Source organism: Aptenodytes forsteri, unplaced genomic scaffold (genome assembly GCF_000699145.1).
Source record: "Aptenodytes forsteri isolate BGI_AS27 unplaced genomic scaffold, ASM69914v1 Scaffold96, whole genome shotgun sequence".
Taxonomy (NCBI): domain Eukaryota; kingdom Metazoa; phylum Chordata; class Aves; order Sphenisciformes; family Spheniscidae; genus Aptenodytes; species Aptenodytes forsteri.
In genome coordinates, this window is record NW_008795029.1 from 1253593 (window position 1) to 1280036 (window position 26444).

The 26444-nt window shown below is 39.7% G+C and overlaps 1 protein-coding gene across 1 annotated transcript in view; it reads right to left on the reverse strand.

Annotated features, from left to right (window-relative positions):
* Positions 1 to 6196: 6196 nt before the first annotated feature.
* The window catches only part of COL4A1 (collagen type IV alpha 1 chain), a 75007-nt gene continuing 54759 nt past the window's right edge, over positions 6197 to 26444 (reverse strand). The window contains exons 40-51 of the mRNA XM_019471226.1: positions 26292 to 26342; positions 24194 to 24379; positions 23389 to 23522; positions 20012 to 20084; positions 19269 to 19340; positions 17164 to 17292; positions 15610 to 15708; positions 15249 to 15461; positions 13560 to 13737; positions 10669 to 10783; positions 9472 to 9644; positions 6197 to 7719 (exon numbers count right to left, since the gene is read on the reverse strand). Of these exons, the coding sequence (XP_019326771.1) occupies positions 7638 to 7719; positions 9472 to 9644; positions 10669 to 10783; positions 13560 to 13737; positions 15249 to 15461; positions 15610 to 15708; positions 17164 to 17292; positions 19269 to 19340; positions 20012 to 20084; positions 23389 to 23522; positions 24194 to 24379; positions 26292 to 26342 (1505 nt within the window). The 3' untranslated portion in view covers positions 6197 to 7637. The remainder of the gene's footprint in view (positions 7720 to 9471; positions 9645 to 10668; positions 10784 to 13559; positions 13738 to 15248; positions 15462 to 15609; positions 15709 to 17163; positions 17293 to 19268; positions 19341 to 20011; positions 20085 to 23388; positions 23523 to 24193; positions 24380 to 26291; positions 26343 to 26444) is intronic.

Here is a 26444-nt window from a genome sequence, read left to right on the forward strand (position 1 = left end):
CTCCTTTCATGTTACTTGACATCTTATATACCATACCCACATACCTTATCCAGCTGTCATTTTAAAACTACTGCAACTCTTTCGATTCTATATAAGGTTGTATAAAGTAAAAAGTCTAACAAATGCAGTGGAATATTCAAAAACTAAACAAGTGTTTCTTTTTTTCACCGCTGTTTAGGAGTGCCAGACACTTTGGGGCAGACCACGATCCAGCAGGGACAGACCTCATCCACGAGTTAAGGGCTGACTTATTTTCTAACTAACTGCATGTAATTTCATTTCCATTTTTCCAGTTTGTAAAATGGGAGCAATGGCATTTATTTGCAATTGTAAACAACGTAGAAATATATGAATCAAAAATCTTGTATATCAGTTTATTCTAAGTAACAGTTGAAGATAGTTACTACTAAACTCCTGTGGGTTTACTTTAAAACTATGTACATAAACATAACCCTTTGTCTGAGTTTATGGCTGTTCATGTTAGTGTCCAACGTACTTTTGTTATAGGAAGCAGAAAAAAAATTGGTTGTCACAAGTCTAGGCAACTATATAAAATTAGATTCACTCCGTAAGAATGACAAGAATGTCCTTTACTGAACCTCAGTGCCTCACGGAAGAGTTGGCCGCATGTGAAAGGAGGTAGACGGATCTTGCACGTTCCCCTCTCCTAGTACTTGCTGCCACATGATGAGTTAATATTTGATTAGACAGTGCTGTATCTATGACACCTGTTCACCAGGGAGACTAGGCCAACAACTGATGTAATCTACCTTATTATATACTTAATGATAGAGGAGAAGTGCTGCTTTTTCAGCTTCCCACGTCTGCTTTTCATTTCCTCTCCTACACATTCCTGAGGGGTCATGTTCAGTGCCTTGCAAGGGCAAACAAACAACTACAAAATTTCTCTCTCTCTCTGTGATTCTCTGCAATTTGCCTGAAAAAGAGGAGAAAAAGTTTAAAAATTTCCACCGTACTGTGTGTTTCTGGGAAGAAATCTACTTCTTGCTAATGTTTATGAATATACCTGTGTGGGCTAGATTTCTCGGACTACAATAGATTGGTACAAAACATACCAAAAAATGCATTGGTACTAAAGCTACACAGAAGAGCTCGTATTTTTCATAGCGGTGAATCGAGCGCTTGGCCACAGCTTCCAGATCCTCCTCACAGATGTCCTCTCAGACAATCTCAGGCTTTGACTAGTAGGACCTACTCGATTTTTTTAGGTCAGTTCTCTGAGTGGCTGTAAGCAAAACCTTGCAGGGGCTCCAAAGCACCTCAGCTGAGCAGAATCCCAATTATTCTCCTGTGATCCCCAGGTCACAGTGCCTTCCTCTAGGAAATTCTGTGCTTCTGGTTTGCACCACTAGCAATCGCAGTAATCTTTGGAATCGGAATATGATTTTTATTTCAAATGTATAAGGTTCTGTTCAGGAGAGTCTACTCAGCCAGTATGATTTCTACATTTTTTTTCAATTTGGCCTTCATAACTTCTGTAGCTTTCCTGTTAAGAAATCCCCATCTTTATGGGGAATCCCTCAAATTCCCTCATAACTGCAGGTGATTATAGCATTTCAGATACTATGTCTTTCTTAGTCTGAGTAACTGTTGTGTAATGTGAATATATTATCTAGAGAATATTCTCTCAAATTTCCATTTCAGATTTTCCCTTCCCGTTTTAGAGAGTTCGCCATCTTTCCCTGAAGTAAGATTTGCCTTTGAACAGAAGCGGAGGAGAGCTGCAGTGTATTTTTATTGGAACACCAGCACTTCTTTTCTTTCCTGTGTTTTTTATTGGCAAAGGGAGGGCTGAGAATAAGACAAGGTGTATCTTTCATTGCCCTGGGCTAGGTCCTTTCCTTAGTTCAGGGACAATGCTAAAAGGCCCGGATGGTATTAGCGTCGAACAGAGACGGATGACAGTTCCCAACTGCTGATCGAGGGTGGTCAAAAAATCTGTGAAAAAGCTGTAGTCAGCCTACGTGGAAATGAGGGCAAACACTCATTTCGTTTGTAGATGTGCCTGTTGAGCTACCAAGAGTCTTCATCCACTTCTGTCTGGTAGTCACCTTCTTACCTGTCAGAGTTCCCGCAGACACTGCAACGCATCTTCCATGCTATGATCATAGGAGGTAGATCTCAATATAACTATAAAACAATACTTACCGAGACTCCCCCGGGAACCAGTGTCTGAGCATCACAGATAGTGTGGGGATTCCCAGATACATTTTTGAAAGCGGTACACAGAAACAATTCTTGACATGTGATTCATGTGACTGCATTTCAAGTCCCTATGATTTGGTTGCCACTTTGATCACATCTCACAAACAGGTTCGTGTCCAAAATTAGGCTGGAAAAAATGCTGCTGTAATTATTTGGAGGAAATAGGAAGAGGGGAACATCTTCCACTGCCGGCTACTATGCCCACAAAGATAACAAAAGCTTTGGCCGAAGACAGCACTGGGCATGTGCTGGCACTCTCCACTTTGAACCCCTTCTGGGAACCGACGGTGAGAAATAACCACTTCGGTGCGAGCCTGGGAGGTACGTTCCAGAGAAAGCATACAGTGAGTTACACCGGTATAAAAGCTGTGTGTTAAGAATAAGAAAAAGGTTTGATCGATGCTCTTTAAACCATTTTACAAGGACTTTCTCCCCTGTCCAGGCCATTTTACATGCTTATTTACTACAGTGTAAATCATACTTCATGGAGCTGAGATGACAAATGAAGCCTGCCACAATTCTGCATGAAGTGTAACATGTTTGCTTAGGCGAGACAGGAGTTGACAGAGCATCAAATGATCATGTTCCATCTATAACTTTCACTCTGTCAAGTCTTCTGTCCTCTGCACGCCAATTATAATAAATATAGCTGACTGCATATAGCCAGAGGAAAATGAAGGCAGCTCTTTAACATATGTAAAACGAAAAGATTCAGACATTTGTAAATCTTTTGATTGTTTACATAAAAGCAACGCTCTGTTCTCTTTGGTTTGAAGACAGTAAGAAGTTGGAAAGGAATATATCTTTAGAAATCGACATTGAAATGTAAGTAAGAATATTCAGCTCAGAGTAACATCCTCTTACAGTGGGAGCTGAAGACAGAAGGTGGTGTCAGTAAGCCTGGGTGGGTGAAATATCTTTACCGTAGGAAGCATTTCTGAGTTCACGAGAAGCGGCAGTGATTTATCCTCCCACAGGTATTAACACCTCAAGCAACACAACAAGCATATTGTTTGCTAGAGAGAAATAACCAAAACCACACACCCCCTCCTTGCATTTTTTAGAAGGACTTTCTTCTGACACTCTGAAGGAAGAGAATGGTTTAGAAAATGTATACTTTCAGGAATTTTTTTTTTTTTGAGGTTGTTCTGTTAGTACATCTTTCCCAAATAACATGTGGTGCTTCTCGCTCAGCTGTTAGTGATAAAAGTAAGTTTGCATATTATTTTTTATTTATAATTATGCTGTACAGACCCCCCAATATTGCAAGCTCACAATTAACATTACGTTCATACTAAGTAAACCATACTGTAACTAGTAGACGGGTGGAAGGATTTCCTTCCCTCTACGCTCTTACCTCAGCCTGAAAACAGAGAGGCTGAATGCTTCCATGTGGCCACTGGATACTTCTTTTCTTAATAATGATTAGTTATATCCCAGACCGTCACCGGTCCCAGCGTCAGCCTGAGCCTGATGTATGCATTTAAGGATCCACACTGCGCTCTCGTGTTCTCACGCTGTTACCCCATGCAGAATGTGAAGTTCACAGAAAGATTGTTTCTGTGTGAAGAGGTAGAAATGCAGTGGGCAGCACGTCGCTGCCACTACGTGAACGGCAAAGAGAGAGGAAGCTCCACCGCAGCCTCAGGAAGAACGCTGCTGGACTCCTTCTGAAGGTCTGAGCACAGGCGTTGCCCATCACCGTCATCAGAGCAAGGGATGGAGATACAGGGAGATAGCAAGACACGTGCGATTTCAAATTGTCGGGCGTCTTTCTTTGTGCCAGGCGCCATATTTTCTGCTTACTGGGTTTAGTGGGCGCTCTGGGAGCCGTGTGCCTGGCCCTGTGCTTTACGTGTTTATGTTCCGCCTTGCGTAGTTAGTGCGGATTACTCAAGATTTGTAAAACATGAAAGGTAGGGAAGGAATTCTCAAAAAGTCACGCAGCTTTACGATTTCAGTCATAAAAAGGTATGGCTTTAATACAATCGCTTCTCAGGGAGCCTAGTACGGGGATATTGTTCTCAGGAGTCCTGTTTCATAGAAAAAAGTGTATTTCATCAAGGAAGTTACCACTAGGAAAAAGATAAAAGATATAAACTGAATGTACATCTATCAGAAAAGACACACAGGCTAAGAGATCATTTGTATCAAAATATGTATTGGATGACTTCATTATATTCTATTTTTATTTTGTCTATGTATAGAATTTTTTTAATTTTTTTTTTTTACCGAAGACTGCTCCGTTCCTATTTCAGAAGGAAAATTGCTGGTGACTGGAACGTGTCAGAATAGAGACAGAGACTTGGGAAAATAGAGAACCGTCAGGCTGCTTTACATTTTAGTGGATTAGAGAACAAGGCATTTGTTAGTACCGATCTTACCATAAAGAGAGCAAGGGCACCACCTGCTGTTTTAGAAATTTATTTATTTGGGTCATGAAAGTTACTCTTCAAGTACTGCATTCAAAAACAGTCAGGCCTCCTAAACAAGCTGTACTTTGTTAGGAAAGCTTTCTCCTGAAGTTTAAGCTTATGCAAGACAATTTTAACAAATGATGTGTTTGCAGTTGCCTGTTCACACAATGAACTGTACTGTAGCAACAATGCTGGCCATAAATGACTGAATATGGGGTACTAACAGATTTTTGAAAGCAAGAAAGGGTTTCGCACTTCTGTTCTGCTTTAGTACACGGGCTCTTCCTCACCCAGGGCAGCAAAATCTAGCGTTGGCAACACTTTCAGTAGATCTGACTGGTATTCGATAACCACCAAAAAGTTTACTCACTGACTTAAGTAGAAACAGCATCTTTAGCCTGACAGTAGTTTAGGTCATTTTATGAGCCGGAGGTTATGGAATAGATGATTACTACTAGATAAGTAAGACATCAAACTACAGTTCAAACAGTTTTTGAAAATTTTCAAAGAAGGACCTTGTTTCCAAAATGCTCCTGGTTGAGAAAACACAGGTTAGTACACACCCAGCCGCAGTGAGTAGTCCCTTCACCAGCAAAAGGAATTGTTTTCTTGTGCACAGATTTGATTTAAACATACATGCAGGGCTTTATAAACTCAACCCTCTGGCAGTTCTGAGACAATTCGAACCAAGCAAATTAAATCCCTAGCTGACCAGGAGATAAGCTGTAGCGTGCAATTAAAAAGACCGAGCAGCAGCTTGGATCCTCTGAGTTAGAGAAGGCTGAACGTCTGCTTAATTCTTCCTAGACGCCACAAGGAATCACCCTAGAGTCTGCTCTCCTTCTGAATAACAAGTGGCACTTTGGAAAACCCTGCATCAGGCTGATGAGACATAACCAGACTCTTGTATTTTATAGGCTGGTAAGGGACTTTTGTGAGGACTGGTCATTTATAAATAAAATGATCGTCTGTCAAAGCTTCCACGCGAGTTAAGAATCAGCGCTAAAGGAAACGGCCAGTTTCCGTCCAGGGGCCCTCAGTCAATTGGCCAGCCAACGTCCTCAAGGATTTTAAGTAAAAGTGAGTTCAGAACAGCAGCAGCAACAGCAGCAGCAGCAGCAGCCTCTTCACAAATTTGGGAAAACAACATGAAACGTTAACAAATTATGTGCTTTTGCCAAGGAAGAAGATATCACGGCCCGTTTCCTCTTCAGACAACCAGAGCCAAGATTCACCTTGCCCACTTACAAGCAAAATTATATGAGATATTTTAATTTTTATCCTGTATAATTCAGTTCCGATTTGTGCATGAAAAATTCAAGGGAAGAGTGACAAATGTGTGTAACTTGATTGCTTCCCATGAGCTAAGACGAAGTTAGCAGATTTTTGTAACATGTTCACATCAAACACATTTCAGTAACAGATGCATAACCCATGATTTGTCCATCAGTACCAGTTCTTACAAGGTAACAATAGAGGTGTCAGTACAGTGTCCTGTTTTCCCCTTCTGAAGATGCTTTGTACATCTGAAAGATGTGCAAAACAAAAATAATCTAGGATTGCATCAAGCTTGTGCATTTATTGGTGGCTTATTAAAAATTAATTCATTGCTGTAAATGAATGCTAATAACAAATTAGTAACAACTTTTTCTTTTCTTCTGTTTTTTTTACACAAATAGTTTTATTACAAACTTGAATTCTTAAGAAATACACATGTAAGAAATTACACAAAGGCCTTGGCGTTTGGAAAAGTCTTTTGGTATTTGCATGGTAATAGTCTATAAAACACTTCTGGACACAGATGTGCTCAGACAATGGTATCGTTGCATAGAAATTCTTCAGAAATATTTCTGAGGCCACTTTGAAGAATTTTTTTGGCACAATATTAACAAAATTAAGGCCTTACACTTTTCAAAATCAAGTCATTCAGTGTGTGAGTAGTGTTTAAAACCCTGAAAAATATTAAATACAGAATAAAGACTATAAGCTCAAAGCAGGATTTACTATAATGAACACAAATAGCTATTAACCTGGGTTCAGTCTCTGCAACTTCAGCATTGAAATGGCCTATGTAAAATGAACATTTCACATCATATTTTGGCATTTAACAACTAATTCATGACACTGAAAAGAAGAAAACTTTTGTAAGCTTCTTTTTGAAATGATAAACTCAGAGCTTGATTTGCCTAATGGTTGATATTTATATAAATTACTAAAATATTTATATATATATTTTTTCTTGACCATTGCTGGATCATTCTTTATTCCACAGGAAAGTTTGTTCTACTGCATGAAGAAGCTGCATTGTACCAACGTAGCAGAAACACTTACTTGCCTATTTGGGAAACCAATTTGGCAATCTCTCCCAGATGTAGTCCCATCAAAGCCCACAGCACTAAAGACTACAAACAGAAGCAAAGGTTTGCAGGATGGCACTCTATGTTGTGGAAGGATGGTTACGTGTTGCTTAACCACAGTCTGTAATCCCAGAACTCTTTTTTACATTAGTATTGCTTTGTACAGGAACAATAAGTACATACCCAAGAGTCTGGGATTTTGAGACACCTAGATAACGGTAACAACAAACTTATCTGGGGAAGAAAAATGAATCTAAATATATAATACAAGAATGAGAAAGGGGGGTCAAACAGTATAAGGCAGAACTGCATACCTCCTAGCACCTTTGCATTTTTTCTGGATAAACGCTGACTTTTTATTCTATCAGTGCATTGCATTTATATAAAAAATACATATATTTTGATCAAAAGTGCCATTTGGCATGTCAACATTTGAAGCTTATCTTTGTTGTCTCTTTTCTTCTTCAGCAAGGACAGGGCCAGTAAAGCAGTGTGTGTTAGTTATGCAAGTTCCTAAAAGGCACTTTACTGTTTTCATACTGGACAACAATGAGGTACATATGATATATGTCTAGGCTTCATTGCTGTTAAACGAATAGCACCATATTGTGTGAAATTAGTTGAAATTCAAAAGTCATTATGTTTTTCTCATACAGACTTGACAACGGCTAACATTTGAGCGCAGATCCCCTGCTTTCAAAGTTGAGGGAGTCGGTTTCCTATTAAAAATAAATAAATGAAAAGACCCATTAACAATTGTTGATAGAAACACTCACTTTTCAGGTTTATAATTGACAACACAAACTTTGCACGCAGCCGAGTGCCTCTTTAAGCTGTGCTGAATCAAGAAGGTGTCCCTAAGTTCTCCAATGCATATTCACTTTCAAGTTTGGCCACAAACTATCACGAGATTAGTTTTAAACATCGTCCACTTCCAGTTACTTCAGAATTCAGTTCTGTCACGAGGCTGAACGTTTTCTTAACCGGAAGACACTACCTGCTTAATCAGCAGTTTGAAAACATGCTGGAATTTGGGTAGTAAAAAAAAGTAGGCAAAGAAACTGAAGACATTTAACTGTTCATGAGTTTCTGCTCGCTCTTGTGACTTTACAGAAAAATGAAAAGCCAGCAAAGGAAATTATGTGATGTCATATAGAAAGACAAACCAAAATTTTTAGTCTTTAACCTGTCATAAGGAGTTACTCCTAGCAACTGGAAATAAAGCATTTTCAGACAAAAGTGTGCTTACATTTAACGCTTTTCTTTAAAAAGGATTATGGGTTTATAGGAAACTGAAGAGTATTTGTGAATTATGATAGTAGGACAGGTTCCCTGATCTGGGATTATTTTATTAATTTGAGGTACAGTTTGTAGCCAGAAAATGGTATGAAGTCGACAGGTCTCTGGGTAGCACTCAGTGAATACAAACAACTGTAGTGCTGACTCCTCTATATTTTCCTCTGACCAGCTTTCCTCTTTCCTAGGTAGCCAGTGCTTACCCCAGTGTTGGCAAATGGGCTCTTTCAGTAGTAGCTGAAAGCTCATCTTTCTGGTTGATGAGATTGTCACAGCCCCAGTGATAATCAATGCTGGTGCTCAATTTTGCTACCTACTCAGTTGACAACTCTCTCATAGAGAAACAGTCAAAACTGGCTACACAACCTGCTTCACTTTGACTGAGACAGGCTAAGGAGCATTCACAGATCTAGAAGACATGAAGAGATAAAGGGTACCAGATGAAGGGTACCAGGAGCGGCAGCCTGGACTGTGGTGGAAGAAGATGCTTGCCTGCACTCCAGAGGAATATCTGCTAATCAGGTAAGCTATGCAGACCTGGGAACTATATGCTAACATATTAATAAAATTCATATGGAACAAATTAGACTGTGTTGAAAAATACTTATGTGCAGGAGACCAGAACAAAGCCTACTACCACTTAATTCCTGAAATTAGAACCTCAGCGGGACTGAAGAAATGCCTAAGGCCTCTGCCTTCAGCTGCATTTTATTCAGACATACTTCCTTCAGCATTAGGGAAAGGTAAAGAATTGTTCAGCTCACTTAGTTCAACACCTGCACTAATTTCAAGTGGTTCTATTATGTGTTAACATCCACGAGGGGGAATGTTATATTCTAACTTAATTTCAATCAGCACGTCAGCCTATCTCAGTTACGACTCAGTGAATACAATCAAACATAGTGCAAATGCAAACATTGTTAGATTATTCTGAAAAGCAAAACACCAGGTCCAAATGACACATGGTAAACACTAACGGAAGATACATTCATTAATTCCCCCAAAAGCTATTATAATTTTTTTCTTTTTGTTACGAAAATCACTAACTGCATATACTAACCAGGCTGGGACACAGCCAATACGTGAACCATGTATTATATTCAGACAATACTTCTCTTATTCAGTGACAAGGCTTGACTGAGTCTAAAATACTGATAAACAAATCATGAACTTACTTGAACATCTCATTCCTCTCTATAGTGGCAAGCCAGAAGCTGTAAGCATTTGCATAATAATTGCAGGTGCCCCGGCCATGGCATTCAATGAAGGGAGCGCTGCGAAACTCCTCTAGGCAGGAACCAGGAGACGCCAGGGCCTGGCCAGAGCCCTCCGCACCAGCACTGGTGTGCTAGAAAAATGCAAAAGCATCAGTCAGAGGGGGACTCTTTACCTCTTCTGCTACAACACCTATTAACTCTCTTGCACAAATATTTCTTCACGTGCCTCTCCTTGTCCTCTGTTGTGTCCATCTGCTGTTTTGTCCCTCAGCTCAAGGAGGAGCAAGAAGGTGGAGCTGAAGGGCTCCAGAGGTGGCACTGGGTTCTCTCGCTTAGCGGCAGCACAACACACCAGCAACATCAACTTCAGGGCAGCCGTATGCACAGAAATCCTTCAGGACTGACAGTAGGACCCAAGCTATCTCTATGCTAGCAACAGGCCAGGGCCAGCTCTCCGGCCTAGAAGGCATACAGACTGGTTTATATCTGAATAGCTTAACCCAATTCCCGCCCCACATCACAGTGGCCTCTCCCACTGCCGAGTGCTAACAGCTCTGGATCCATACTGTTTCTCAGACCATGCCCAGACCTTGCCTGGGAGTGTGGCTGTTGATACAGGCTGTGAGCACAACAGGAAGCATGCTGACAACTAACCACTGTGGAGGACTACAGAGTGGCTCTTCCAGGCTACTCCTTGTCCCTATTTTTTTACTAGTATAGATACAGCTGAAGAAACTGGACAAAAGGTCAAAAATGCCATTTGAAAACTGAATGCTTATTCACCAAAAAATGGGAAGAGGACAGGCACTGATATGCTACCACTCAAGGAAGCTACTGCAACATAGATGTAGAAGGACAATGGAAAATTATGCTTATTTCCTCATTTATTCAGCACTTGGATCCTGTGCTGGAGCTGCAAACAAGAGAGCAAGCTGTGTGCATTTCCCCAAAAGTGAACAACTCATTGCTATTGCATTATTCTCATTTAGTAATTAGCCAGAATCCTTTTTAAAGTCACCAGAAAGGGTAGAGGTCTAATGCCCTCCTAAGACTGAAGTGACGCAGTCAGATATTAACTTTCCCAGAGCAGGAGTGTAGATCAAACGCCTGAAACAAATGCTTTTCTCAGCTCAGAGTATGGCCCAGTGCACTTACCATGACAAAGGAGTAACCAATCCAAAGTGAACTCCAGCCTTCAGGACACGGTGGTATTTGAATCGTTTGACTGTGAACGGCTATTACCATAGCAGGAGCTTCACACACAGAGCATCTAGAAAGACCAAGACATGAATGAGCTACATGCACTTGAGGATTAATACTTCTTCTTTTTTCAGAAGTTACTTTCTTTAAGGAATCTTGAATTAGAAAATGTTGTCACCTTCAAAAACAAAGGAAAATCAAAATGTTTCATGTAGAAAAACAGTCAGTTAAGCTTAACTATTAAGTCTTATTCCTATTAGCCTTCCTATGAGCAAAGAACAAGAGACCTCTTATCTGAATATTTAAATGTATTTGTCTTTTTCTAGTCCCATTTGTACTGTTGTTTCTAAAAGTGCTCGATGTCATGAACATGAAAGGCAAATAGCCAAACATTGTAACTCAGCAAGTGTCACTTAAAAGTGGTCTGCTGTGATCAGAGACAAGTAACAGCAATTCATCATCCTAAACATAGCCCTGAGTGACTTCCAGAGAGAAAGCCATCTCTCTGGAAAATGTCTTACAAAGGTAATCACTGCTAATCTAATCTAATGCAGACTCTTCCCCATGCATTTTCCTTGAAAATGGCTTTTATTTACATTTGTCGTCTTTATCTCCAGCAAGAGATTTCTAGCAAAGTAACTTGAACAATGAACTTGAAAGCAACTCTTCAGAAAGCTATGCAGCACCAGTTCTTTTACTTTAGATAAATTCATTGTGTCTCAGAACTGCTAGGTTACTGAATAATCCAATGACCAATCGTGCCTTTACAGGAGAATCGTAAAAAATGTGAGTTGGGCTGGAAATTTTAATATGGGAGCTGGTAATAAGGAATTTGGTAGATATTACCAATTTTTTCTTGTACAACTCCTAAATTGGCTACTGCAGTTAGCAATGATGAAAATGATTCAAAACAGATACTTAGAACTAAACTGTCTGATTCCTATTATCAGAGCGGTGAAAAGAATCAAGTGCAAAATGGATTAAGTTGAATTCTGGAAAATGCACAGAAGCAAAGGAATTCAGAATGAAAGCCTTCTATTTCTGACTTGTGAAGACTGCTTTCATACCTACTGCCTTCATCTTTAGTGCAGAAGCAAGACAGTTATTTTAAGAAACACATCAATGAAAGAGTAAGTTAAAAGAAGAATGTAAAGCTGCCTCTATTCTTGGAGCTCTGCTTTGCTTCAAGAGATTTCTGGTATTTCAGTGGAAGGCCTTACATGAAAAGAAGTCCCATGACCTGAGGCAGCAAGTGTCACTTCTACACCTTTTCAACTTTTGGACAGTGAAAACTGTTGGTTTAAAAGCCTCAATTTATAAAATAAATTGAAAGAATAGTCTTCTCAGATTCCTTGCTGGTTTAAAAAAAAGTGTATTACAATTATCCCACTCTCTGCTACGGCTAAAAGGAGAAAAACCCATATACACACACATGCACACATATACACATATATATACACACACATATACATTTTTATGGTGCAAAAGCTACTCTATATGCATAAGATAAGGCAAAATATTGGTGGGTACCTCCTTGAGCAAGAGTTTCAAAAGTGATTGTTAAAGGTTATTTTGGGTACTTGATCAGGGGTGGCATAAGAGGAACATGAATTTCAGATGTTGGTCATTTGAATTTTTCTGAAAGTCAAGCCCCTTCCATTCACATCCAATGAACAACCAAAAAAGTAAGACCAACAAAACCTTAGTCTCTCTTGAGAATCTTGCCCTCAATCTGCCCGCTCATTTTCAAGGCATACCAATTTCTACGGCACTAAACCAAAAATAGCGTACAGAGTACAACTGCAGACACAAGATGGATTCTATTATGCCAAATAAATATCAAATGTTTTGCAGTAGAGCCAAATAGTTTTTTAAACATACCAAGATGTCAAGACTACAACCCACTGATGATTTGAATTGTCCTTTCTCTTGGATGGTATATACAGACCCGAGAAAGCAATAACAGCAATCTCCACTCCCATTCACTTTATATGGCAGGAAGAGGGATCAGCAAGAGCTGATACAGATTAGAAGCAATGATAGGAATCATAGTAATGCCTATATCTAATGATTATCATTTCAGTTGGAGATTCCCTTAATATCAGATTCTTATCTAATGACAGTGGTACAGTTCACCACACTCTTGCTCCAACCTCTACTTTCAGCACTGGTGATATTATGCCAGGATAGTTTTTGCTAGTGGCCTTAAAATTTAAAATGGACCAAAAGTTCAACATGTTGGATTGATGCAGAACATTTATGTCTGATATAAGTGCCACATTTTATGCTAGCCGAGAATCTGGAATGATTAAAACATAGATGATTGATTTTGCAACTGTTTCCTTTAATTGAGACAATAACGGCTGTATTCAAGCAGTATGTCCAAAACAATGGAAGAAGCTTGGCAGTCTACTGTATGATAAATAATGCTACCATTTTCAAACAAAAGGAAACTGAGCCCTAAAAAGCTTCTAGCTATGGCTAGTCAAAAAAAAGAAGAATTGTTTTGGACAAGAATTGTGAATAAATTCAAAACTTTTTCTCCTTCAATGTGTATCATAGCTTTTGCAAAACATCATTTCAAAGTAAATCTTTTCATTTCAATTAGACTCAAAATAGACTACTCTATTTGTTTGGGTTTCCCCCAAAATGGATTTATTTTTGATCAAAGTCTAAACTGAAAACATGCACACTTTGAAACATTTCATCAAAGGAACCCAAACTTTAAATTTAAAGGCAGGAAATAAAAACATACAGAGTAAAAGCCTTTTCCAAAAAAATTAAGTACCATACGCACTTTTCACAGGTTTCTTCATTTTACAAACACAGCAGAACTGAAACCGTACCTGCTGATGAATGGTCTGATATTATCACCAGTGATAGGAGCCATACTCATTGGCATGGGTTCAGGCGTGGACAGCCAGTAGGAATAGTCATTCCTTGATGCAAAGTTACATACGTTGTTGATATTGCAGAATAAGAAAGGCATGGTACTAAATTTACGAAGACAGCTTCCTGCCGTGCCTGAAATGTTAAGTGAAAGGTTACTTGTTAACCCATTTTTGTTAAACCATTGCCAACTGCCAAACAAGTATTTTCAGGAGCAGCTAAAAAGCAGACGACACTTGCTCCGGAGGGCCCAGTTCTCTCAGGGGAAGTGACTTCTCTTAGCTCCATAAGGAAGGAACAGGGCAAGGCAAGGAGTAGCCCAGTCTTGTCTGTACAATTATGGAATAACTTAGGTTGGAATAGACCTCCAGAGGTCATCTATCCTAACCCCCTGCCAGTTAGATCAGGTTGCTTGGGCCCATAGCCAGTTGAGTTTTGAGTATCTCCAAAGACAGAGATTCAACAGCCTCTCTGGGGTCCCATTCCAGTGTTTGAGCATCAGCACGGTAAAAAAGCTTTTCTTTATGTTTCACTGGAATATGTCTCATATTTGTGTCCATTGCTTCTTCTGTCACTGAGCCCCTCTGAGAAGAGTTTGGCTCCATCTTCTCTACCCTCCCTGTAGACAGCTGTAGACAGCAATAAAGGCCTCCCCCCAAATTTCTGTTAAGGCTGAGCAAACCCAGTTCCATCAGACTGTCCAGACCCCACTAGTCATCTTAGTAGCTAGCTGTTGTATTCACTGTGGTATATCAACATCTTTCTTGTCCTGCGAGGCCCAAGTCTGGGCACAATATACCAGATGTGGTCTCACAACTGCCAAACAGAGGGGAAGAATCACTTCCCTCCATCTGCTGGTTGCACTTTTGTCAACAGAGCCCAGTAGGTTGGACAGTAGGGCATGGGGCAGTTGTTGCAAGGGCACACAGCTAACTCATGTTCAGTGTTGCTCACCAGGACTCCCAGGTCCTTTTCTGCAAAGCAGCTTTCTAGCCGTCTGTACTGCTGCTACTGGCAATAGCAGTCAGTCCCCAGTCTGTTCTGTTGCACAAGGTTATTTCATTCTAGGTGTACCCCTTTGCATTTGCCTTTACTGAACTTCTTGAGGTTCTTCTCAGCCCTTTTCTCCAGCCTGGCTAGGTCCCTCTGAATGGCAGCCGTGTCCGCTAGGGAATAAACCGTTGCTCCCAATCTGGCATTACCCACAAACTTGCTGAGAGTTGCTACCCCATCACCCAAGTCAATAAATTCATTAAACAGTGCTGGCCCAGTACTAATTCCTGAGGGACATCACTAATCAACAACCACCACTCAGACTTTGTACATCGCATCACATCCCTCTGAGCCTGAGGGACCCACCAATTTTCCATCACCTTATCATTTACTTAGCCAGCCTATATCTCACTAATTTGGCTACAAAGATATTAGGGATGACCATGTCAAAGGCTTTGATAAAGACCTTCTTAAATAAACTGACACTGTTTCCACTATACACCAAACCATTATTTGTACCAACCTAGAAGGCATAATAAAGCACCAGCTAGCCAAGAATAATTACACAGGTTTGTTCAATACAGTTCTACAAATGGAAGAAACATTTGGTTTGTAATGAATTCTAATTGAATTCTAATTTGGTCTCTACTTACCCAGATCTTGGCCATGTGCTCTTTCATTGCCTTGTACGTAAAGCAAGGAGTAGCCATGGTAAATCAGCCTTGTTCCAAATGGACATGATGGTTCTTCAGTGGTTTGACTGTGTCTGGTAACAAGGAAGCCATGAGCAACAGACGGTGCACCTGGTGGGCCCATAGCCCCAGGCAAACCTTCAGGGCCAGGCGGACCAGGGAATCCTCTGGGCCCTACAATACAGAGAGTCTCCTTTTATCTCTACAGACAGCAGTACTCTGCCTACATAACTAAAGAAGTGAAATTAGATACATTCACACCTAATCTCCTATGTTATTTTTCTATGAAGGAATCAAGTCTTTGAAGAACTCATGGGCTTACCTGGGGGACCATAAGGACCAACTTCTCCTTTTTGCCCAGGTTTACCATCAAACCCTGGACTACCAGGTGGTCCAGGTACACCTGAAGGTCCTGTCACCCCTGTTGAAAAACAAGGAATAGTTACTGGATATTACTTCATGTTAGTTCTGACTTTTTGGCTTTTAATACAGTATGGCACAGGCACACCTCAGCATAAGTTAAACTCATGCAGATTCAGTGCGTGTATTTCAATATCTAGAGCACATATGTGGGTTACTGCAGGTGAAGTAGTTACTGCAGTGTGAAGAGAAGAACAGAGAAGTAAGCAGAGGGTATGCTTCTAAAATAGGTAGTATTTGCCTGGAATATGAAAAGGAAGGGCAGCAATCTCTTCCCTCTCTGCTTATCATATGAATCAATCAAAAACAGACAATAAAAAAGTAGGGTCATGAACAGTGGGAAAATCAGTATTCTCTCAGCTTCTTCCCAAACAGGTTTTCAGACATATATTATGTCTTCCCTTTATTGATTTCTAGGTATGCTTTGAGTCCTACATAAACTCAGTAACTCTGACTTCGGGAAAAAGAAGTTAACATCATCAGCACCATACCAACATTTCTGTGGCACATCAGAAGCTTTAGATAGTGACAGCTGTCCTTTTCCTGATCACTCAAAAAGGCATATTGTGTTCATGTATTGAACTGACTACTAAAGAACAGCGACAGATCCCATACAAGAAAACCCATGCTGCGTTCAATCACCGAGATTATTTTGTAACTATTTCCTAATGGACAGCAGTTGCAGAATTGTAACCCCACCTTCAAGAGCAAACTTCCATATCTATTATATTAAATAGAAAGAAGATATTCATTATATTCCACCGTAATTCCCCATCATCTTCTCATAAAACAATCAGGAACAAAGCTTTCCCTTAGAATCTTAATAGCTTAAGAACACCTCTGAGCTCCCACTTTCCATGTCCTGTCATTCACACGTGTCCTTGTGCCAGCATTTCATTTGTCTTACCCTTTGCTCCATTCTCTTATTCCCTAATGTGTTTAATTTTTGCAGTTCACCTTTTCTTTATAAAAATTGCAATGTCTGGACTAAGAGATGAAATCTAGGACTATGGAACAAGCTTCTCAGGAAGCACTTTCCACTCCAGGATCAAGGTGTTTTTCCTCATGCTTGTCTTCTCCCAGAGACACACAGTAATTAAGTTTGGATTCAACACTAGGTTCAACTTGTTAGGGTGAAGACACCCTAACAAATACATTCTGGGGAAAGGATGAGCAGTCTGTTTCAAGTCATTCTGCTTTCTGCTGATCTCAGATACTGATGTGATGATTGCAGAGTGAGAGCCTATAAAAAATTCACTAGGAAGGCATGTGTTTCTGGGACTCCTTTGGATGAGCTTCAAAAAGAAGGACTCTCTTCCTCATTGCTGACACAATTTAAGTGGCTTATAAAAAGCTGGATAATATTGTACCAAAAATCTTCTAGTGTCTAGCCTACCATTGGTCTATTTTTACATTACTTAAAATGTATTTCTACCGGCAAGTTAGAAACTCTTACCTTGCTGTCCTTTGGGACCTGGATGTCCTGGGAATCCTTTGAGACCAACCGGTCCTACAGGGCCAGGTAAGCCAGGATCCCCTTTAACAAGCTGAAAAGCACCTGGTGGGCCTGGTGGGCCTTGTAAACCTGCCAAAGTTAACAGAGGAAATCAGCACGTATTTAGTATTGCACAATAAAAAAGTGAGAAAACAATGTTACCTTGTATTGCCATTTATGTAGTCAGAGAATAGACAGAGCCTATAGCTACACGATATCAATGTGTCCAAAACTTTATATGTGCATTGAGAAGGGTAATACCCGGTAAGAAGATAAACCCGAAGCTGACTGAGGGTAGAAGACATCAGGGTTCAAGGCAAAATGGGAGAAACAGCCTGAGCTGGGACTCTGCCACTGACAAACCTCTGGTAACACCTAAGTAGCTGCACATGCTGCTGCTGAAAACCATATTGCTACTTCCTACATTCCCACCTCCCACCAGACAGGACAGAGCAGGCCCACAGATGTAGCTCTGACCAGAAGCACTGCGACCAGGGTGCACAAACAGGAAGCAGCATCTGTTGGGGGTGGCACTGGCAGTTTTCGCAGCAGTCTGCTCAGAAGAGCTGCACACTGCCAGTTATCGGGCTGCTGCCTGCTCTGCTCACCAGCAGGCTTAGGCTGCAGCCCCGACGGTCACGCCGACTGTAGGCTGTGCAAGCCTACCCAGAAGCTTAAGGTCTCCAGGGAATTAGAATTAGAAGGATGACATCTTTCAAAAGAATTACCATTTTTTAAGTGGGCTCTTTTTCTAAGAACTGTAAGGAGACTTTGACCTGCTGAAAGAAAATGGTGTCCACCACCACAACTGCAAGGCTGTGGCCGAAACCCAAACAGAAGCACTACAGCCTATCTATGCTGACGTCTCCACCCAAACAGACCTCCCAGGGACTGAAATAGCTGTCCAGACCTTAGGTTGCATGGAGTTCCCTCAGCAAGTTTGCGGATGACACCAAGCTGAGTGGTGTAGTCAATACACTAGACAGAAGGGATGCCATCCGGAGGGACCTTGACATGCTTGAGAAGTGGGCCCATGTGAACCTCATGAAGTTCAACAAGGCCAAGTACAAGGTCCTGCACCTGGGTCGGGGCAATCCTCAATATCAGTACAGACTGGGGGAAGAACAGATTGAGAGCAGCCCTGCAAAGAAGGGCTTGGGGATACAGGTAGATGAAAAATTGGGTATGAGCCAGCAATGTGTGCTCACAGCCCAGAAAGCCAATAGTATTCTGGGCTACGTGAAAAGAAGCGTGGCCAGCAAGTGGAGGGAGGTGATTCTCCCCCTCTACTCTGCTCTCATGAGACCCCACGTGGAGCACTGTATGCAGCTCTGGGGTCCCCAGTACAAGAAAGATATGGACCTGTTAGAGCAGGTCCAGAGGAGGGCCACAAAAATGATCAGAGGGCTGTAACACCTCTCCTATGAGGAAAGGCTGAGAGATTGGGGTTGTTCAGCCTGGAGAAGAGAAGGCTCTGGGGAGACCTTATTGCGGCATTGCAATATATAAAGGGGGCTTATAAGAAAGACGGAGAGAGACTTTTTACCAGGGACTGGAGTGACAGGACAAGGGGCAACGATTTTAAACAGAAAGAGGGTAGATTTAGGTTGGACTTAAGGAAGAATTTTTTTTACAGTGAGGGTGGTGAGACACTGGAACAGGTTGCCCAGAGAAGTTGTGGATGCCCCATCATTGGAAATGTTCAAAGTCAGGTTGGATGGGGCTTTGAGTAACCCAATCTAGTGAAAGGGGTTGGACTAGATGATCTCTAAAGGTCCCTTCCAATCCAAACCATTCTATGTTTCTATGGTTCTAGGATACCATTTAAAGATTCTAATAATGACAAAACCTCAATATTGATTTTTCAGAGCAGGAGATAAATACATTCACTCTCTACCCAATATTTAAATCTAATCTGACCATTCAGATGCTGATACCATGATATCTGGTTTCATATTCTACCTTTTTACACTGAATAAAAGGGGGACGGAGATATCCATTGATTAGTCACAAATAACCATTTTAACAACAACATCTGGGAAAAAAAGCAAGTCTTTATATTATACCTTTAGATCCAGGAAGACCTTGGTCACCTCGCTCACCCTTAAGGCCTGGGAAGCCAGAAGATCCTTTTGGACCTGAAGTCAAAGGAAATATTTACATGAAAATTCAATGATTTCTTGATTTGGAAGGATATGTGCAGAATAATCATGTACGACCCCATGAAAGTCATGTAAGGGCCATGACTTTATTTGCACAAGTACTTTTTAACTGTCTGAAAGAACAAGATACAAACAACAGCACTAAGTCACCAAAGAAATGACTGAAAACAAATTTCTCTTACTTTAATTAATAGCATCTTTCTCTAAATTTTAAGAATTATTTTTTTTCTATCAATAATTGCATTTTTTTATACACGTGGTCTTTTCATGTATATGATTGTGACAGTAGCAGCAATGTAGTCAACAATGGAGACATACTGAGTCCGTGTTTCCTCAAATATAGCTATAACATTTGCCTCGCCAATTCTCAAGAAAATCTTGAAGATTCTTGACTGGTAATGTCTAAACAATGCATTTTACATCCACCTTTTAAAGCAAGTGCACACTTAAAATTGGCAAAGCAAGACAACAGGCAAAAGGCAAAAAACCTTGAGAAAAATCTCGATGTTCTTGTATGCTTTTTGATGCAGCTTTCCATGTCCTGTTTCAATAATTTGTAACATAGTCAACATTCTTTGAGCATCTTTGAGGATATGAAAGAGACATCTTTGCATACTTTTTAGGAATATGGTAAATTTTCTTCTCACCTGGAACGCCTGGAACTCCTGGAGGTCCCAGATCACCCTTTTGACCAATATCTCCTGGTAAACCAGGACTACCCTGTATAAAAGAAAATGTGAAGTATAGTTATCCTACACTATTATGATATGACTCTCAAATAGGCTGTGTCTTTTTGGAAACCTATGAAAAAATATTAATATGAGAGAAAAGCCATTAAGTTTAAGGAATGGTTATTCTCTACAATGATTAGATGAGAAGCTTCTCTTACAGGAACAAGCCTTGTTCTTACTAAACTATTTTTTGCCTTACAAAGATACTAGATCAGAATAAAGTCTCACTAACAGTATAGCTAATAAAAAGGTTCTCAACCATAGACCATATTGTTATGAAAAACATCAGTAAGCACAAATCTCAGCAAACGCTAATTTCAGTGCAGCCCCAGCAGGCAGTTGCTAGTTAGATAATTAAATGAGTTAATTCTAGACCACAGCAGACTTGAAAACGTCTACATTCACATGTGGAATGAAATTAAATGTGCTCAACAATCTATAATCATCTGAAGATTTTTACTTTTCAACCAGGCTAAAATACTCAAGGACTTAAACACTTCAAACACAATGCGAACTCCTCCTTCTGCCTTCACTATTACAAACTGCTCCCCTGAAATTAATGGTAACAAGTTCACTGTAGCCTCAATTCAAGGAAAACCAAGCCCATATTTCAAAAGACAAGACACTGTAAATAGTCATTTAAATGACTGCCAATTTCCTTTTCTTCTTTTGTCTGTTGCAGATTATCTGCAGAAAGCTTGTAAGTATAGTTTAGAGTTTCTCCCTGGCTGAAGCAATATGGCAGTGATAGTCCCCTATATAATAAAAAGTGGAACACAGGTGGAGGAAAGAAACAAAATCCCTTTCCGAAGTAACTTACTGATGAGAGGTTGGAGATGTGAATTGAGTACTCAGTGAAAAATAATACCAACGGTAGGATTCATCTCATCATATTTGGAGAGCAACAGAATAGACACACACAGGAGTGATTGTTCACCTGATGTAAGTTAGATGTTTATATTAAGGTGAGAAGAACGGCTCCCTACAAACGTCTAATTCTTTCCACTGATTATAAAGGGAGAAGAGATGACTAGCTCAAAAATGGATGTCAACAGTGAGACTTCCAAAGTTAAAGAAAAGAAATGCTACCCTCGGAGTGGTAAGGGAGGTGTTAATGAAGTAAGGTTCCCTGTTTTCCTTCAGTCACATAGTCACAGTATGCAGTATTGTTTAAAGAAATGGCCCTCTCTTTGTATCATAACATGTGAACTTCTGTAGCACAAAACAGGAGGGCTAACATTCATTCAGAAGACAGTCATGAGTCAGACAATCTCATTAAAAGAGGTTTTTTTAGTAACTTTTTTTAGGTTATAATTATAAAATGGAATTATTTATAAGAGGAGCTTATTGGAAGCTTTCCATCAAAATACTTTTTCCACAACAGTATGCAGTTTCTTAAACTTTTTTTTCCCCCATCAGATATAGCTTGGCAAACAACATTTTATTTGGATCTGTTCCAAACAAAACAAAACTATTTCAGTTAGTGAAAATGATGAAAATATTTCTTTCCTCATTTCAATGTTAAAATGCACAGAAAAACCCATGGGATTTGTATTTCACTGCCTGATCTCCGCATTCACTTTTTTTGGATAGGATTTTTGGACAGGCTGTGTCACCCATGTTGTAACAAAATCTCCTTTCTGATATAGGTTACCATCTACCTGGAGACCTGTATGAGCAATCGAGCTGTACTCAGGGCAGGAGCCTGTCACATTGGGGAGGATGAAGACATTAGAAACCCATCTTAGTATATATCACCAGACGAAGTTTAATATTGAAATAATGCTCACTGGAGCATTTCACACTGAGTTAACAACCCAATACTATGCATTGTGGCTCAAGGATAGTAAAACATTTTCTTCTGACTGAAGACATGGAATCAAAATCCTTTGGCATTTCCCATTCTTGATAAACAAACAGTCTTGGACTCGAATATCAACCTGTGAAAAGCCTTAGAATTCCATGGGATATAGAAATTTAGCTCTCTGCAGAAGTATTGCAAATTCTTAAAATAGGGAAAATATACTGGAATGTTATTTTGAAATTTACTACCTTCAAAGCTGGTATGATATGGTCTCAAAGATAAAAAGGCATAGCCAAGATCTAGTGTCAGAACACTGAAGCAAACCCTTAATGTCTCTGTGAAGCGACTCCAGAATTCCATGGGATATAGAAATTTAGCTCTCTGCAGAAGTATTGCAAATTCTTAAAATAGGGAAAATATACTGGAATGTTATTTTGAAATTTACTACCTTCAAAGCTGGTATGATATGGTCTCAAAGATAAAAAGGCATAGCCAAGATCTAGTGTCAGAACACTGAAGCAAACCCTTAATGTCTCTGTGAAGCGACTCCTGGATGCAGAGAAGGATGCAGTAGATCTCTGCATTATCAAGAATAATGTGGACCTTTTAAGTCCACTATCAGTATCCTTCTTTTCACATCATGACCTTATTCCTGAGTCTTCCTTCCTTTTGTACACTAGGAATTGTTGAGTCATACCTACCTACTTTCTTATTCCTTCTTCCATAATTATTTTTATTATTATTATTATTATTATTATTATTATTATTATTATTATTATTATTATTATTATTATTATTTTCTTAGTAGGAAAGAGGAAATGAAAAGTTAAAATATAGAGCGTATTTTTCAGTGTGGAAAAAGGCAGTAGACACTCCGAGAGAAAGAGTATAGAAGACCAACTATTTTGGGTGACTGTCCTATTCTACTTTATTCTCCCCAATATAGAGAAAAGGGATTGTTTTAGATCAGGGAAAATGAATAATATATGACAACAATGTATTAATAGCATTGCCTGTTTGTATTTCTAAATCAGCAGCTATATTTCACCATTGACAGTACTGAAAGTGCACTTTACTTGAAAGGTTTCATAACAAAACCAAACAGTTCAGGTATTTTCAGAAGGCAATTTATCATGAAATATGCAACCTTTAAAATTAACTAATAATGCATTTGCAGGATTTATGGATGTGTTGCAGCCATCCTGTACTGTTAATACACTGTAAATTATATTCTGGGTGTTGTATGTTACCACTCACTATCTATAAATTTCTAGTAAGTTCATTAGCTCACTGGGGCTTATTTGTAGGCGGCCTTTAGGGGAGAGAATTAAAATGTTTTCAAACTGACTTTACAACATCAGCAGTGAGTCCAAAGGCACTTTGAGCATAAAGTATCGTTATTTTGAACATGAAACATCTATGATTAATATATCCATTAATTACAAGAAACAGCTTTCAGCAAATCTGGAGTGTACTGAAAGTAACTTACTGGCAGTCCCTGGAAACCCGGATCGCCTTTGACTCCCTGACCCCCAGGAGTCCCAGGCCAGCCATTGCTTCCCTGCTCTCCTTTGGCCCCTTTCAGACCTGGGGGTCCTGGTGGCCCTGTTGGACCTGGTAAACCTACAAACCAGAAGAAGAGAGCATTTAGTGGCAAAATTTATTCAGAGCAGTACCTGATGGAGGACGAGCTGGCTCGATCTACAGATGGGCAGAACCAAAGTAATTATCTTAACAACATTTCAAGAAAATAAGTAGGAGAATCTGTTGCAGGGAGGTCCATACGACTCCCCATCTGACTGGACATCTATCATGTATCAGCCTATGGCTGATGGAAAATAGTGGAGAGTTTTCTATATGTGCAGAACAAACAGATGGTATGTTATCAGGTATGAACATGCTAGAGAGATATTGTAGCTCTGCTCTGCTCTCCTCCTTAACCTCTAGCACAGGGCCATTGCCAAGGTAAGGTCAGGCTGGGCCATTTTTAAACATGTTAACACATAGGAACATACGGCCATGGCTGCCTCGAAACAGTAAATAAAGTCCAGAGGGAAACACGGAAATGGGAGGCAAACGTCTCAATGTCAGAAAGATTTCTAGACAAAACCAACTGCCCGAGGACAAAAAATCAGCGTGTTCTAGGACATAATGCCAAACTGCCTATGAAGGGGAGCTTTTCTCTGATCTGTGAGAAGAGGATAAACAAGGATATGCAATATTGATTATATTATTAATTAATTAGGTGAGCTTTGATTAACAGCAGTACATTAATACTAAAGATAAAGAATTACCTGGAAGGCCAGGTTGGCCTTGGGGTCCTCTGTCTCCTTTAGGGCCCTCAATTGCACTTCCTGGTAGTCCAGGAAGACCTTGGCTGCCCTTAGGGCCTGGTGGACCAGCATATCCTGGTTCTCCTTTCAGGCCTGGGATCCCCGGACTTCCTGGGGATCCTGGAAAACCCACATCACCTTTCGCACCTAAGATTTGAAACAACCCCCAAAACATGATTAGAGAAAGGATCACAATAACTGAAACCTTCTGCCTTATTATGCACTCACAGTAAGCTTTATTCCTTAAGAAATATTGACCTTGCCTTTATACATTTCTGTAAAAATGCAAAACTTTAGGAAAACCGTATTATTCTCCACATCATGGCATAAAGTATGAAGAAAAGAGTAGTTTGACTGATGTATCTTTTCTTAGCTAAACTGATCACTGGGCTATTTTAATTCACTCTAAAAATAGATGAACATTCAGCATCTCTCTATCAGTCCTTCCACAAGGAATATAAAGCCCCCAAATCCTTACTCCATTACAATTATTATTGTCATAGCTGAGTAATGGACATTTTGCTTGACTAAGCACAAAAGGACTTGCTCCTGGAGAAAAAGGGATTTTTTTTTTTACTAAGATCTAGATGTAGACACTTAGTGCTTACTTTCAGGCTTGTACAAATAGTTAACATTTGCAATTCAGTTGAATTTTAGATCACGATTGAGCAAAAAGAACATAGATTAGCTGGCATAAGTAAAATAATAAGAGAAATAAAATGTATAAAGAACACTACCCCTGACTCTTTGCCTAAACAGAACAGGGTCTTTAAATCCTGGACTTGTTTTTTTGGAACTACAATACGTTCGGAACACAAATTATGTCAGCTGGATATCTATTTACTCTAAAACCAGATATTTTTAAATGAGCTGTGCTGACAAAATGAGAGAGGTGGGTAAGGCAAGAAAAGTGCTCTCATAATCTAGCATTCTACATGCCTTACTGAGCTATGATTAGAAAATATGCTTATTAAGTAAGTTCTCTAACATTAGGGCTTTCTCAGCAATTAACGACTGTTAATTACTCTGAGAAGGTAAATAAAAGATATTCTAAAATTCTGGTTTATCACTTTTGATTGTTCACTCAAGTTTCCTGTATTTATAGAATGAATGAGTGAGGTAGGGCATTGATATTTCAAGCTATATTAGTTCTTAAAAATCTGCCATGTCATGTTAATTTCATAGATGAACTAGTTGAATCTTTTTTGTTTTCTGGATGTTTACAATTGAAAATCCTTTAATTGTACACAATTTCCTTTATCAGCAGCAGTTTGATATTTCTTCACTACTGTATATATTGCAGTCTAGTGTCTAGGACATACTTATTTCATAAAATGGAGCATGGTGCATTACAGACACCTTGAACAAGCACTGACTCAAGCCAATCAAGCTGTTCTCACAGCACAGTGTAGTGACACACTTTGTGAAGACCACAAATGGTCTTGAAATTGCGATAGCTATGTGCCTGTACCCAAGCTAATAAGTCCTGAGTCCAGGTAATAACAATTTTCAGTAAGATCTCCTCAGGTCTCGGCTATCTTTTACATCTCTGCACCATGCTCCTGCACATAGCTTAGACATGCTCTACTGAGCTATAGAGAATAACTATTTTAGCAATGAATAAAATTGCATCTGGGCTGCACAACAGACTCAGGTGAAAAAATTACTGCGGTATCTTGGCCACGAAACTATTATCTTTAGCTGTCTGGTGCACAGAGCCTCACTAGACTTTGATTCTTGCAAAATTAGTAGGAAAACAGAAATACCTGGAGTCAAAGCACAGCACACAAATACAGGAGTTATTTATATTACCTCATCACAGCACAGCTTGCAGTAAATTCCACACTATGAATAATTACCTATTTTAGGGCATATCTAACTCATGTCCAAGATGCTGCCACTGTAACAGAAATTAGTATTTGAGCCTCTCAGAGTTTCTGCCTGCTCTGAAAAGGTATAGCATGTAAAAGAATGAAGTAAAAAGTATGTCTGAATTACAGAATTATGTTTATAGTATGTTGGGAGGGAGGTTTGCTGCTTGTTTAAAGAAGTGTTTTACCTTTATCTCCCTTTGCACCGGGAAATCCTGGAAGTCCTCTACCTGGAATACCTGTAATATAGAGGCAGCAAAAAATTAGAAGATGGGACAGTACTTAAATTTAACCTGTAATGAATAAAACTCTATTAAGCAAATATAAAATCTAAATAAATG